At 40.5% G+C, this 13,612-nt stretch overlaps 1 protein-coding gene across 1 annotated transcript in view; it reads right to left on the minus strand.

Annotated features, from left to right (window-relative positions):
* Positions 1-3,069: 3,069 nt before the first annotated feature.
* Positions 3,070-13,612, minus strand: part of crip3 (cysteine-rich protein 3) — a 39,150-nt gene continuing 28,607 nt past the window's right edge. The window contains exons 5-7 of the mRNA XM_017702550.2: positions 4,344-4,418; positions 3,838-3,932; positions 3,070-3,575 (exon numbers count right to left, since the gene is read on the minus strand). Coding sequence (XP_017558039.1) covers positions 3,441-3,575; positions 3,838-3,932; positions 4,344-4,418 — 305 coding nt within the window. The 3' untranslated portion in view covers positions 3,070-3,440. The remainder of the gene's footprint in view (positions 3,576-3,837; positions 3,933-4,343; positions 4,419-13,612) is intronic.

The following is a 13,612-nucleotide window of genomic DNA, read 5'->3' on the forward strand; positions in this document are numbered from 1 at the left end:
TATTTTTCACAGCATTCCATTTATTTTTGGAAATAAATGAGATGCAAGTACATAAGGGATAGAATATTGATATAGAAATCTTCCAGATTATAAGAGATATGGATAGAAGATATACAAGATGTCAATCTACATGTGTAACGACAGATTTGCAGTAAGATCAGAGTGAGTCTGATGGTGATGGTGTGGCTCAGGTGTGGATTGTCCATGGAGATCATCATGATGATGACCCAGAGGTGTAGTGACAGGCTTGTAGACTGTTTCATTCCATGCATGCTAGTATTTACGTTAGGAAGTGGTCAAGAATGGAATCAGCAAATTTTTGCTCTGAACACACAATCGGCCAATTTATTATTTGATTGAATATTTAAAGGTCCTGCATTACTGCTGTATTTTGTATTTTATGTTGTATTTTTACTCGACCATTTCTTAACTTCTCTTTATCACTCAGAGTTAAGCTTCTTGTTTTAGCGTGTCTTCCAGAGGCAGAATGGACTCCGTAGTGAGTGATGCTACTGATGACAGATGATTTTTACATGCTATGTACTCAATGTTCTGTGAGTTTATGTGAGCTGCACATGTATATGATATAAGATATGAGTTATTCTCCATTTGGAGTGGGAATTCAAGTGGATACATTTTTAAAAATCAGTTTCTTTCATCCCATAATAATCAGATTATAAAAATAATCTTAATATGCCCATTAACATCTCCTATTATCATACAACAAAAAAGGAGAACTTAATTGTAAACATATTTTACAGTGATTGCTGTTATATAAATATGGTGTAACACCAGTGACGGTGACTCCAGAGACATTCTGGTTAAAACTGAGGATTTTGTCCATTTGCTGACTCTTTGGCTGATCAGGTGACCTTGTGTATTTAAAATCAGTAATAAGAATGATGACTCTGTTGTGAGAGTAGAGAGAGGTGGAGGTTTGCACTGGAGAGGAGAGGAATGAAGGTCAGTAGAGACAAGACGGAATACATGTGTGTGAATGAGAGGGAGGCAGGTGGAAAGGTGAAGATGCAAGGAGTAGAGGTCGTAAAGGTGGATGGCTTCAAATATCTTGGGTCAACCATCCAGAGCAATGGACAGTGTAGAAAAGAGGTGAAGAAGAGGGTGCAGGCAGGATGGAGTGGGTGGAGACGGGTGTCAGGGCTGATGTGTGACAGAAGGATAGCAGCAAGAGTGAAAGGGAAGGTTTACAAGACAGCAGTGCGTCCTGCTATGATGTTTGGTTTGGAGACTGGGGCTCTGTCTAAAAGACAGGAGGCTGAGCTGGAGGTGGCGGAGATGAAGATGCTGAGATTTTCGTTGGGAGTGACGAGGCTGGACAAGATTTGAAATGAGCAGATCAGAGGGACAGTGAAGGTGGAGCAGTTTGGAGATAAAGCCAGAGACGCCAGGTTGAGATGGTTTGGACATGTGTTGAGGAGGAATAGTGGATATATTGGGCAAAGAATGTTGGAGATGGAGCTGCCGGGTAGAAGGAGAAGAGGTAGACCTCAGAGAAGGTGTATGGATGTAGTGAAGGTGGACATGGGGATGGTTGGTGTGAAAGTAGAGGAGGCAGTGGATAGGGCAAGATGGAGGTAGATGATCCGCTGTGGCTACCCTTAAAGGGAGCAGCCGAAAGAAGAAGAATAAAAATTATATTTTGCATTATTTTGATATTTTAATTTCCCAGCCATTAAAGGTGACACCTAGACGTTATGTGTTGCCTGATAAACAAATTATTAATACATTAATGAAATATTGTGCAAGTCTCGCCTTCTCATGCCTTGAGATGCTTCCACTCTGATGAGGCTCGACCCAAAGAAGCAGTTTAATAGAGCTGTGAATACTGTGTTAAAATGTAACATAAGAAGATCTCTGTGACAAATGAGCTTTTTAAATAAAATACATATTCTTTAAATGTACTATGTACTAAGTAAACATGCCTCTTAAAAAATCTTGTTAAAAACCTCTTTAAAATATTGTTTTGTATTAAAAATGTTTTCTGAAATGTTGAAAACTGGTTTTGTGTCGAGCTGTTTTACAGAGCGATGATGAAACAAGATTAAAAAAAAAGAAAAAACAGAATCACAAGAGAAAATTCTGTAATCTTGAGGCAACTGTGTGAATGTGCTTACTGACTGACATCACGTTTTAAGGCAGATTGTATTTAATTCTGGCACAAAACCAGCATTTCATTTTTAAAATACAAACCTTCATGGAGTGTTTTTCAGTAAAGAGGTCAAGTGGCATCAAAGCAACATCACACGTTTTGTTCTTCATTTTAACGTACTTTGTATGTCACTATGGAAAAATAAGATCACGTGTACATTGCATTTCACATTGTTTTCACTGTAGTGACTGCCTTTCAATATGGCATGAAGTCCTCTCCATATTTGGACGTGCAGCTCCTCTGACACCTTCTGTTAGATCAGGGTTTCTCAACCACTGGGCCAAGGACCAGTGGACCTATACTGGAAGGGGGCAGTGGTCTGTAGCAGGCCTGTGATTGCACTGCATCATAAACGAATTGACTTAACAATAAAAAATATATAAAATGTTTGACAGGTAACAACATTAACACAAGCCCCACAGTAACAGCGCACAAAGGCAGCTTCACCAATTTCTCTTTCCCTCTTGACACTCCTGACCTTTCCATTGTCCACTCGCATTCAATATTCTGCTGATATTCCATGTTCACCGATACACATATTTCAAGAGTCAAACCCCACAAATCACTGGTACTGAAAACTTCCCAAAAACGACATTTTTAATTAAAAATGTTGAGTTTTGTTTTCTTGTGGGCTTCAGGCTTTTTAGTGATGAACTGGTGGGCCTTGAGGTGGCACCTGTGCCAGGTGGTTATGTTTTCTGTTGCGCTGCCAGCGTCAGCTGCCTAAGGCCTGACACGGGTGTCCACATGCTACATAGGACAATGAAGGGACAAGGAAGAATCACCAGGACTCTGAGATCACGAGTAATGCATTATGAGACAAACGGTTTACGGTTCATCTAAAATGATACTAACTACATGTTTGTATACAACAAATCGTTCAACATAAGAAGCTCAAGTATTTGCAGTTAAAAATTTTATTAGCCTAAACATGAAATTAAATGACATTTACAATCCTATTTTACAATGTGACACTTGTTTATGACGGTGACGGCGATGGCAAAAGAATTGAACTGTGTAGGTATTTCAGTGTGTTCAGGGTATATTTGCTGGGGTTTGTGAGCTGAGCAAATTCTTGTATTGAAGGTGATGCATGCAGGCATTTTCACTACTTTGTGAAACTTTCTCTTTTTTTTGTAAAACAATACACAGCTTAATAGCTTACCTTAGTATTAATAGTGTAAATACATACAAATACATCTTCCACATGTACGATATGGCTGAAAATAATAATAAAATCCATTTCCATTCACGGGTCCCTTAAGCTCAGTTAATATTCACTTGGAATTTCATTCTCTGTGTTGTCTTTGTCGTAGACGTAACAGCCCACCTTGCCAATGTTCACACCTTTTGGCCCAAATAGGTATCCGTAACAGGGCACGTGACAATAAGGCCGTCCTTCATGCTGCAGCAAACACAAATATAAATAAAATTCAGAGACCATGACCATACGTAAATATGACCAATAACGTAATTTTATAGGCCATTTGCTGTTGCAGCTTTCAAATACTGAACTGTAAACAGACAAAATGTTAAGAACGGAAATATTTTATATTAAATTTCAAGTATCAAAACTGATGTGGCATTCTGTGCTACTCAATAGTGGTAAATGGATATAAATGTTTTATGTAAAACAGACTATGGTTTATTTTGAATCTGTGTAGTACCTCAGCATGACCACCAGAGGCCAGAGTTTTCTTGCATCTCTCACAGCGTAGACACGGCCTGTGCCAGTTACGACCCAATGACGTCACCTTTTCAGCTGTACCAAAGACATACGACATCACTGTAACATGGCAGTGGCAGATCACACTACATTACATCACAGCTCTGCATTATAACAAATACCAATATCTACTTATACAATATTTTGAAATGTATGATACCTCTGGGAAAGTTAAAAATATACAGTTGTGGGGAGATTCCGGAGCGAGCAGTAGTTTTCTTTTTTTTTTGAGAGGAAATATAAAGTTAGGCCTTTGGATAAGAATTCCCAACAGACATGGGGCAAAAGGCCTCTTTTATCATACTGCCACAAATACTTTACTTAGACTGTCATCATAAACACACGAGGCTGTTCACTGGAGTTTCACTAAGTAGGTAACAGAATTCCTGAAATCTCTGAAGCTCATATTGACAGAGATGGAAGCTCGTGATAATACAGAACACTCACCAAAGTAGACCACTTTCCCACAGCCGGGGCACTGAGACGTCTCTCCAGCAAACATCCGAACTGGAGCAGTTGGCACTACAAACACAAACACCATAACACCATAACAAGCACAGCTTTAATGCTCTGTAACCCAAGAGTGTTTCTGTACTCCTGTTAAACAGCTACTGTACCATAGCCAGAGGTGAACAGTAACTATGATGGATTTGTACTTTCCAGCATTGAGTATTCGGAGTATAATCACACTTTTACTTGTACTCCTGTATATACACTCACTGGCCACTTTATTAGGTACACCTGTTCAATTGCTTGTTAACACAAATAGCTAATCAGCCAATCACACGGCCGCAACTCAGTGCATTCAGGCATGTAGAGGTGGTCAAGACAATTTGCTGAAGTGCAGACCGAGCATCAGAACGGGGAAGAAAGGGGATTTAAGTGACTTTGAACGTGACTTTGAACGATTTTCACACACAACCATCTCTAGGGTTTACAGAGAACGGTCCGAAAAAGAGGAAATGTCCAGTGTGCGGTCAGTCGTGTGGATGAAAACGCCTTGTTGATGTGAGAGGTCAGAGGAGAATGGGCAGACTGGTTGTCCAGATGATAGAAAGGCAGCAGGAACTCAAATAACCAACCAGAATCTCTGAGGAACGTTTCCAACACCTTGTTGAAAGTCTGCCACGAAGAATTAAGACAGTTCTGAAGGCAAAAGGGGGTCCAACCTTTTACTAGCAAGGTGTACCTAATAAAGTGGCTGGTGAGTGTACGTAATGAAGGGAACCTACTTTTGCTCGGTTCCATGTAATTCATTCAAATTTTTGGTTTAATTTTATTCAGTTCTTTTGATTCAGCGTCAGCAAAGTGGTTTGTTTTGCCGTTGCTCACACCTCTAACTTTGAATCTTAAGCATTTTATTTCAGAGTTCATTGTATTTTCTTTCTTTTTAGAGAAAACTCTCACTAAATTTCTCTTCTGATAGATGCTGGATACACTTAGAAGCTGCCCTGCAGAAGTACTGAGTTGTCAATGCTATTGGGCACTTGAGATGTTTTTGAGACCTTCTTCACTAACACTTCTGCTACTTTCAGTCCCTACCAATATTTTTACTTGAGTGTGAGTTTAGGCTACTCTACCCAACTAAATGTGACACTGAAGGTTTGGTTAAAAAAGCAGAGAAATGAAATATACACTGATGAACCAAAACATATTGATCACTCACAGATTAGTTAATTAGGAAGTTAGATATAGATATAGATGGACAGACAGACATAGATACTTTATTGATCCTGAAGGAAATTTAGCAGCCAGTAGCAGTCACACAGGACAGTAACAGTAGTAAGGGTGTAACCAATATAACAGGAAGATGAATATAAAAGCTCCTATCAGGCATATATACAAATAGAAAAATACAACAATCTGGTATAAAATCTATAACCTGACATGAAAGAGGCAGTGCAATGATGACTGTACCAGGAGGACTGTACCTGGTAATGGTATATAAGGACAAAGTGATATATATCGCTGCTGTCGGAAGAAAACCTTGTATCTCCAAAATAGTAACTTTACAGGAGAAGGAAAAAACACACTTAACTTTCAATGTAAGTCAATGGAACCAGAAGTTTTCCCATGTCATTTTGGGTCATTTCTTTTAGGGCATTCATCATAAAGTTTACAAACAATATAAAGAGTAACAGATACTTTCAAATTATGTCAAAAACTGAAAAATGCCAAAAATGGACATACAAGTTTTTTTTCCAACAGCAATGATTATATATGTGTGTGTGTATGTAAAATATGGTATGTAATGATTAAGTGATAAACGTCAATTATCTCATTCTAAAGGTGCATGTCAGGGTCTAGGTCTGGTATAATAGACAACAAATGAACAATCCATTCTTGTAGTTAATGTGTTGGGTGCCAGAGAAGAAGTGAAGACCTGAGTGACTCTGGCCAGATGACTGGGTCAGAGCAGCTGAAACAGCAAGGCTTGTGTGGAGCTCCCAGTCAGCGGTGGTGTGTACCTACAGATAGTAGTCAAAGAAGGTACAAACCACGAACCAACAAAAGGGTGTTGGGCGCCCAAGGATCACTGAAGGACAATAAAGGCCACCTGGTCCGAACTGACAGGACTACTGCGGCACAAGTCACAGAAATTTGACATTTTTAATCTGTTTTTTATTGTTTTTCTTTCTCTATCACCTCATGAAAGGGTAGAAAATGAGCTGATATGTTGGATCCAATAGAGTCTGGCTGATGCCTCTCAGCCCCAGTGACGTCACATGCATATGCACTCGATAGCACGGTACCTTTTGGCTGCTTCTGCTTAGCGATCATCACTTAACCCGTTTTTCATCCATACCACAGCCAGAGAGTTATATTTAAATGTACCTCCCTGTAGAAAAAAAATCATAGAACCCATTACAAGTGTCTGCTGGTTCCTGGTGGTTTTCAGTAGTTGCTAATGGTATTCTGTGATGGGTTGATATCACAATTTAAAGGATTCTGATCGTTTAATCAGGTGTTTTGAGACTGATTCCATATTCGTTTGGTCGTTTTCTAATGGCCTCTAATGGCAACCATCAAGCCACTTCCCATTTCTAATGGCCCTGCAAACACAGTTACATTGTGTCAACGTACTGCTTTGGTGCCCACAGCGTTGTCTGCTCTGTGCTCTCTACGTTGTCACAATGTCGAGATGAAATTCCTCAGAAAGTTAAAGACAACGTGTGATGACCTTCTAGGAGGTCGTGACGACGTTGATGAGACAGCAAAAGTAATCCGTACTGCGCTGAGTGTAGGTTGTCACAACCTCCTAGAATCCTTAATAAGTTCTATTTTAATCAATATTATAGTTTCTAGTTTTTAGATAACCGGTTATTATAGTTTTTGATAACTGGTTTTCATCGTCTTCAGCTTGGTTCTCATGAGTTTCAGTAGGCTTTTTGCTTTTTTCTGCAAATAAACCTGATTCATATCTTATTGAAAGTTTCCATATTTAATTACCGTATTATCTGTTGGATGTGCTAAATTGCCCCTGGGTGTGAGTGACTGTCTGCCCTGCGATGGACTGGCGACCTGTCCTGTCCGATCCTGCCTGTCCTGCCGGCTCCAGCACTCCCCCCGTGACCCTGACGGAGAAGCGGCTTAGAAGATGGATGGATGGATGGATGGATTGATGGATTATCAGTATGGCAACATAAATATACACTCAGTGTAGCTCCTGTTGCCCAGCAGTATGTGGTTCACTGTTTTCCCTTAAAACTGTCAAAAACCCTGTCGTGGCAGAGTGGCACTGACATCATCAATAGGCCGGCGGTGCATGTCTGCAGCCAGACCCTTCTCGTTGGATTAAGTGTGTCAGCAGAGAAAACTGGATTGGACTGCAATAGTAAAACTTGTGAAACTGGAAATAATTGTTTGCACCAATTTGTTTTTAGGCTAGAAGTCTGACAGGATTTAACTCCAAGTTCTCTGTAAACACAAAGCAAATCATGATTTTATCCACTCTGGGCCTAATTTCCAGAATGTCCTAACAAGAAAAGTCGCCTTAGAGTTTTGTGCTAATGGAATGTCAACTGATCACCCAGGCACTTGTACTGATATGAATAAACACTCAGGCTATTAACTTTCCATTTAAAGACATTAAATTTCATACCAAGTGACAGCATCTGTAACAGACGAAGCAAATAAACAACAAAAAAATGCATTATGCTTCAATTCAGCTAGAGACTGTCCCCGTAGGACGAAGGGATGCCCTTTTAAAAGCAATAATATACCCAAGTATCCAGAAATGTTAAGAAAATAATCACACCAAATTCTTTCCCCTCATAATTACCACAGTCTACCAGCATAACCCTCATAAATCAAGAGTTTTGCTATACCATTCAAATGTAATGAGATATGAAAGTCATTTGCATTGAATTTACATTCTGTATCAACAAGGCTGATTCTGCTTTTTCAGTAGAGACTGTCTTGGTTTTTTTTTTGTTTTTAAGCAATAAGGAAAATGTAAAAGAGCCAGAATCATAACTACTTTTTTTATATATTACTTCATGTCTGTCTTTTACACAGACAAATGTGATACGGGATTGAACGTTTACAATCTGCCCTTTCAGCAGAATTTCTCTTCACTTGTTTCAATTACAGTTAACTTTACACCGTGCTGTAGTTATAACTATGACTGTGTCCCCGAATGGCCGAGTATATACAACTCATTTGATTCTTTTCCGTCGCGTTCCTTTTACCGTGTTAAAGCATTTTCAGGTCTGGTCGGCCCCTCACCCCCCCCCCACCCCACCCCCCACCCCTCCTAAACTCTGACCAACCTCTAATAACCTGAGATGATTGTAACACTTCGGCAGACTGATGAAGTGATATTCCAGCCAGGCACACAGGACCAGACAAACGCTTTTCTAACGTATTCTGAACACTCTGTTAATATTCCTCAAACCCTCCCCAACATTCCTTCAGAGCTCTGTCCCCCCGGCCTGTCGGAAAACGCCCGTTAAGGGAAGTATTTCAGGAAGTGAGCCAATCAAAGCGGCCAATTAAAATTCCACTGCGTGCAAGACAAAAGGGGTCAGCACTAAAGGACCACCTCCCTGTGTGTGTGTAGCTGTGTGGCATGATGTGTGCACGCATGTCTGCACAGCATCTTGAGTGTGTGCTGAATTTTTATGCATAGCACTGGACTTGGGTGTGTTATTAATGTGTGTTTTTAAGGTGGTAGGCTTCACGTGCTCTAGTGCACTTTTTCCATTATATCTTAGTTAATTGTCTTTAGAACAATGAGCCTCATTCACCAGCCATTCATAAGAAGAAAGTTCTTTGTAAAACCCACTCACGCAGTATTTACGAAGATTCTGACCGTTTTATCTGGGGTTTGTTCTTAGGTAAGAACAGAATCTACACACACTTAACAGAGAAAGGCGTAAACGACTCTGCCAGTTTAAGAACCCGTCGTGAGTCTGGCATCAACTCTTTCTTAGGACCATTTTCAAGCATAAATTGAAGATGAATGATGGTGAATGAGGCCTACGCTGAGACTGCTTTGAGGCTCAGAAATAGTCTACAACTCTGCCCACACGTTTCCTCTTTGCACCTCAACCTGCTTGTGTTTTAGGGACGTACCACAAAAGCGGTGAACAGTTGGTGAGAGAAGCTGTTCGGTGTCCAGGAATAAAACAAAAGATACAAACTCTTCCTGAAAACAGGTACATGTTGGTCTTCAGGAGTTCAGAAATGCACATTTTTAAAATGTAGTTTTAGCAGTTGCAGTTAAAAATTCCTAAGGGTGCGTCCCACTTTCCTGTCTGTGTGTGTGTGTGTGTGTGTGTGTGGGTGGGTGTTGGGGGGGGGGGGGTCGGGGGTCCACACTCCTGAAACCGCTCTCTAGTGTGTAGTAGTGTATGTAATTAGCATGTGGAAGAATGCGGCATGTGAGAGTCAGAGGCAGACAGAATGAAAGGTGTGTGTGTGTGCTATGAAATAATTGTGACGCTGGTTGTTTTCTAAAAATAACTCTATTATGAAATGGCATAGCACTGATAAAGGGACAGTGGGCACTATGATGATGTTTTATCATATATATCATCGTATATTATCAGTACTTAACCTTTCTGTAGACCCCTTAGTAGTCATGCGGAATAGAAATAAACTGATATTTTTGAGTATTATAACTCTGTAATCAGATGAACTAGGACACTGTTGTCCCTCTGTGTGTAAAATGTTGTAACTCTGTGTTGAGCTGTGACTGAGCAATGGGGGTGGTTGGGTTAGAACCTCCTGCTTACCTCGGAGATAAAACTAAGTGTCCATCATACCAAACTACTGTGTACATCTGCCAGAATAGCTGCCACATGAAGCTATAACAAATTTTGAAATGTTAAATGTTTAAATGTTGGCTTGCCTACAAAGATACAAAGAAATCCAGTTCACTTCTGGTTTTGTAAATCACACACCATAATATACCAACTGTTCAACTGAGGGACCTCCTCCAAAACAGGAGGAAACTGCATTTTATAGCGACTGTGAAAGAGGGGTTAAAGTAACGGCTCAGTGAACAAACACATTTCTGAAACGATCTTCTGTTTAACTTCTAGAGATGTTAGAGATGATTTTCCAGCTCACTTAAAGATACGCATATGCTGAGACCACTGCTTGCTGTGGATGCATTCCAACATGAAATTTAGATTTAAATTCTTATTAATTAATTCACAGGAACAATTCTTCCATTTATATTTGTCTTCGAAACAAATTATAATCATCTGAGCTATAAACGGTACCAATCCAATATCAATACCAATTTGAAAAAAGTGCTGGATCAGATATCGGAGGGAAAAGTCTGTAATAAATCTATCCTCAGCAGCCGTCACTCACAGTGTATGATGTAATGTTATTATCTGTGTATTTCTTCTTGTGGGGTAGTGGAGTACTTGAGTAGTTTCAGCATGATAGCCTACTTTCAGATGCTCATCCTAGGTGAGCTGTTTCAATTGCACATAGCACATTTTAAAGCATAGCAGCCTTAAAGAGGAAATATTGGATTGGTATTGGCTGATATGGTTACATTACTGATACTGGAAAAGAATATTGGCATCATAGCATCTCTAGTTTAAGCTTAAGGTTATAGATCAAAATCATTAAGATGACGATGAAAAAGACACGATCAGGCACATTCAATCTTGACCACGTTGTATTTTTGTACTAACGTGCTGAAAGCAGTCTGTGGAGGAGGCTACTGTTCCTATGGAGGATACGTAGTTATGCATTCAATATCCTCTTTCTCCTTCGACTCTAACTCCTCCAGCTACAAAGAGCTGAGCACTACATTCCTGTGCTTTAATATATACGTGTGTGTGTGTGTGTGTGTGTGTGTGTGTGTGTGTGTGTGTGTGTGAACCAAAAGATCCTCAGGAGGTCCTAAATGTTCTAAATGAATAGCAGTAGTTTGTGAGAAAATGAATGAAATGACAAAGAAAGTACTTCAGTTTAGGTGATTCCTTGATTATATAATGACTATAATTGCTTTAGCCCTCAGAAGTTAACCCTTATTCTTATCATCATGTTCTACAATCTACTTTTTAATGTATCTAATAGATTTATTATTGTAGATTTATTACATATAGATATTAAAAATATAACAAGCTCAGAAAATAATCCCCTCTAATGGGGTACAGTGGCATTGTTCCTAGAAGAAAACTTGTGACTAATAACAATATCTGTCTTATCTGTTATAAATCTACTATCTCAATTTACCTACCACATCAAAAGATACATCTTCCTTTTGAGACACCACATCTATTATAAATACACGTCACATTGCCCACAATTTATGTTGTACTGGCTCTATAATTGCACAGGGTGCTTGGTCCCCAGTGATCGCCATTTGCAATGCACTCAGTAGCAATTATGACAGTCTGCAGTCATGACAATCAACAAGATCAATTTCAGACAAAACCAGACCGCCTTCCTAACAAACACTGGTCATTTTCACACGTTTTAACCTTTTTCGGCCACTGTTACAAAAGCTATTGAGGAAAGAAATTTGAATATGTGAAAATGAAACCAATGTTGGTTAGAGCTGGGATAACAGCTCAGCTCCAAGCAAGTTAACCTGTCCAATGATGTGGTAGTGGCAGTTTAAAAAAGGTGCAGTAACATGATTGAGAAGTATGTGTTAGCCAGCTTGGTGTGATTGGGGGAGATCTAGTGGATGGGAATTGGCTTTTGGGAAAATTGGAGAAAAAAATTCTGTTCTTCTAAAAGTTTAGAATTCAGACTGTCAACAGAATTTCCAAAGAGTAGTGATGGTGGTGAACTAATGCCCAAGGAGAGGACCTCAAATCAAATCTAATCACCTTTACTGTCACATCACATTTACACAGGCGGAAAAGTGAGTGAAAATCGTAGGTGCGTAGCCCCCTTAAAGAATTTACATAAAAAAAAATCTAAGAAGAAAAAGAAATATACACACACACACACACACACACACACACACACACACACCGACTCTGAATATACACATAAACACAATATACACTAGTATTGCACTATTCCAATGTGCTGCTGTTCATATGCCTTATGTGCAATTAGTTTGAGGGAGATAATAAATGAGATGCAGGTACACAGGAACAGAATACTGATATAGAATCTTCCAGATTATACAAGATAGAAGATGTACAAGATGTCAATCTATATGTGTGAGTACAGATTTGCTACATTGAAGGTGCAGAGTTTCAGAGTGAGTCTGATGAGATGTGGATGAGGTGGTGATTGTCCATGGAGATCATGACTCAGAGAGGCAGTGACAGGCCTATAGACCGATACACCAGCACTACTGGCTGTTCAGCAGCCGGATGGCCCGGCAGAAGAAACTGTCTCAGAACCAGCTGCTCCTCCTGCTCAGCAGCTGTGAGAACAGACAGTGGCTTGGGTGGGAGGAGTCCTTTAGAATCCTCCTGGTCTTCCTCAGGCAGCAGCTGGTGTGCAAATCCAAAAGGTTTGGGAGCTGGACCCTGGTGATGTGTTGGGCTGTCCGCACCACCCTCTGCAGAGCTTTCCTCTCAATGGCAGTGCAGTTTCCATACCAGGTGGTGATGGAGCTGTCAGAACGCTCTCCACAGTACATGTGTAGAATGTTCTGAAGATGCGGAGGTTCATGCCAAACCTCTTCGGCCGCCTGAGGTGGAAGAGGTGCTGTTGTGCCTTCTTTCACCACCCGTGTGGTGTATTCGGTTCACGTCAGTTCCTCCGAGATGTGAACACTGAGGAACTTGAAGCTGCTGACCCTCTCTACCGTGGCTCCATTGATGGTGATGGGGGTGTGCTCTCTCTTGTTTCCTGAAGTCCACTATGAGCTCCTTGGTCTTGTTGACATTGAGAGAGAGGTTGTTCTCCTGGCACCAGAGTGTCAGAAAGCTGACCTCTTCTCTGTAGGCCTCCTCGTTGTCATTAGAGATCAGGCCAACAATTGCAGTGTCATCTGCAAATTTGATGATGACACTGGAGCTGTGTCTGGCTGAGCAGTTGTGGGCGTACAGGGAGCACAAGAAAGGGCTGAGCACACAGCCCTGAGAAGCTCCGGTGTTAAGATTCAGTGAGGAGGAGGTGATGTTGCGCATCTTTACCACCTGGCGTCAGCCCGTCAGGAAGTTCAGGACCCAGCTGCACAGAGAACTGTTCAGTCCCAGATCCCGTAGCTTAATGTCGAGCCTTGAGGGCACGATGGTGTTGAATGCTGAGCTACGTGTTCTTTTTGTACAGATGTG

The sequence above is a fragment of the Pygocentrus nattereri genome, chromosome 10 (genome assembly GCF_015220715.1).
Source record: "Pygocentrus nattereri isolate fPygNat1 chromosome 10, fPygNat1.pri, whole genome shotgun sequence".
Lineage (NCBI taxonomy): Eukaryota > Metazoa > Chordata > Actinopteri > Characiformes > Serrasalmidae > Pygocentrus > Pygocentrus nattereri.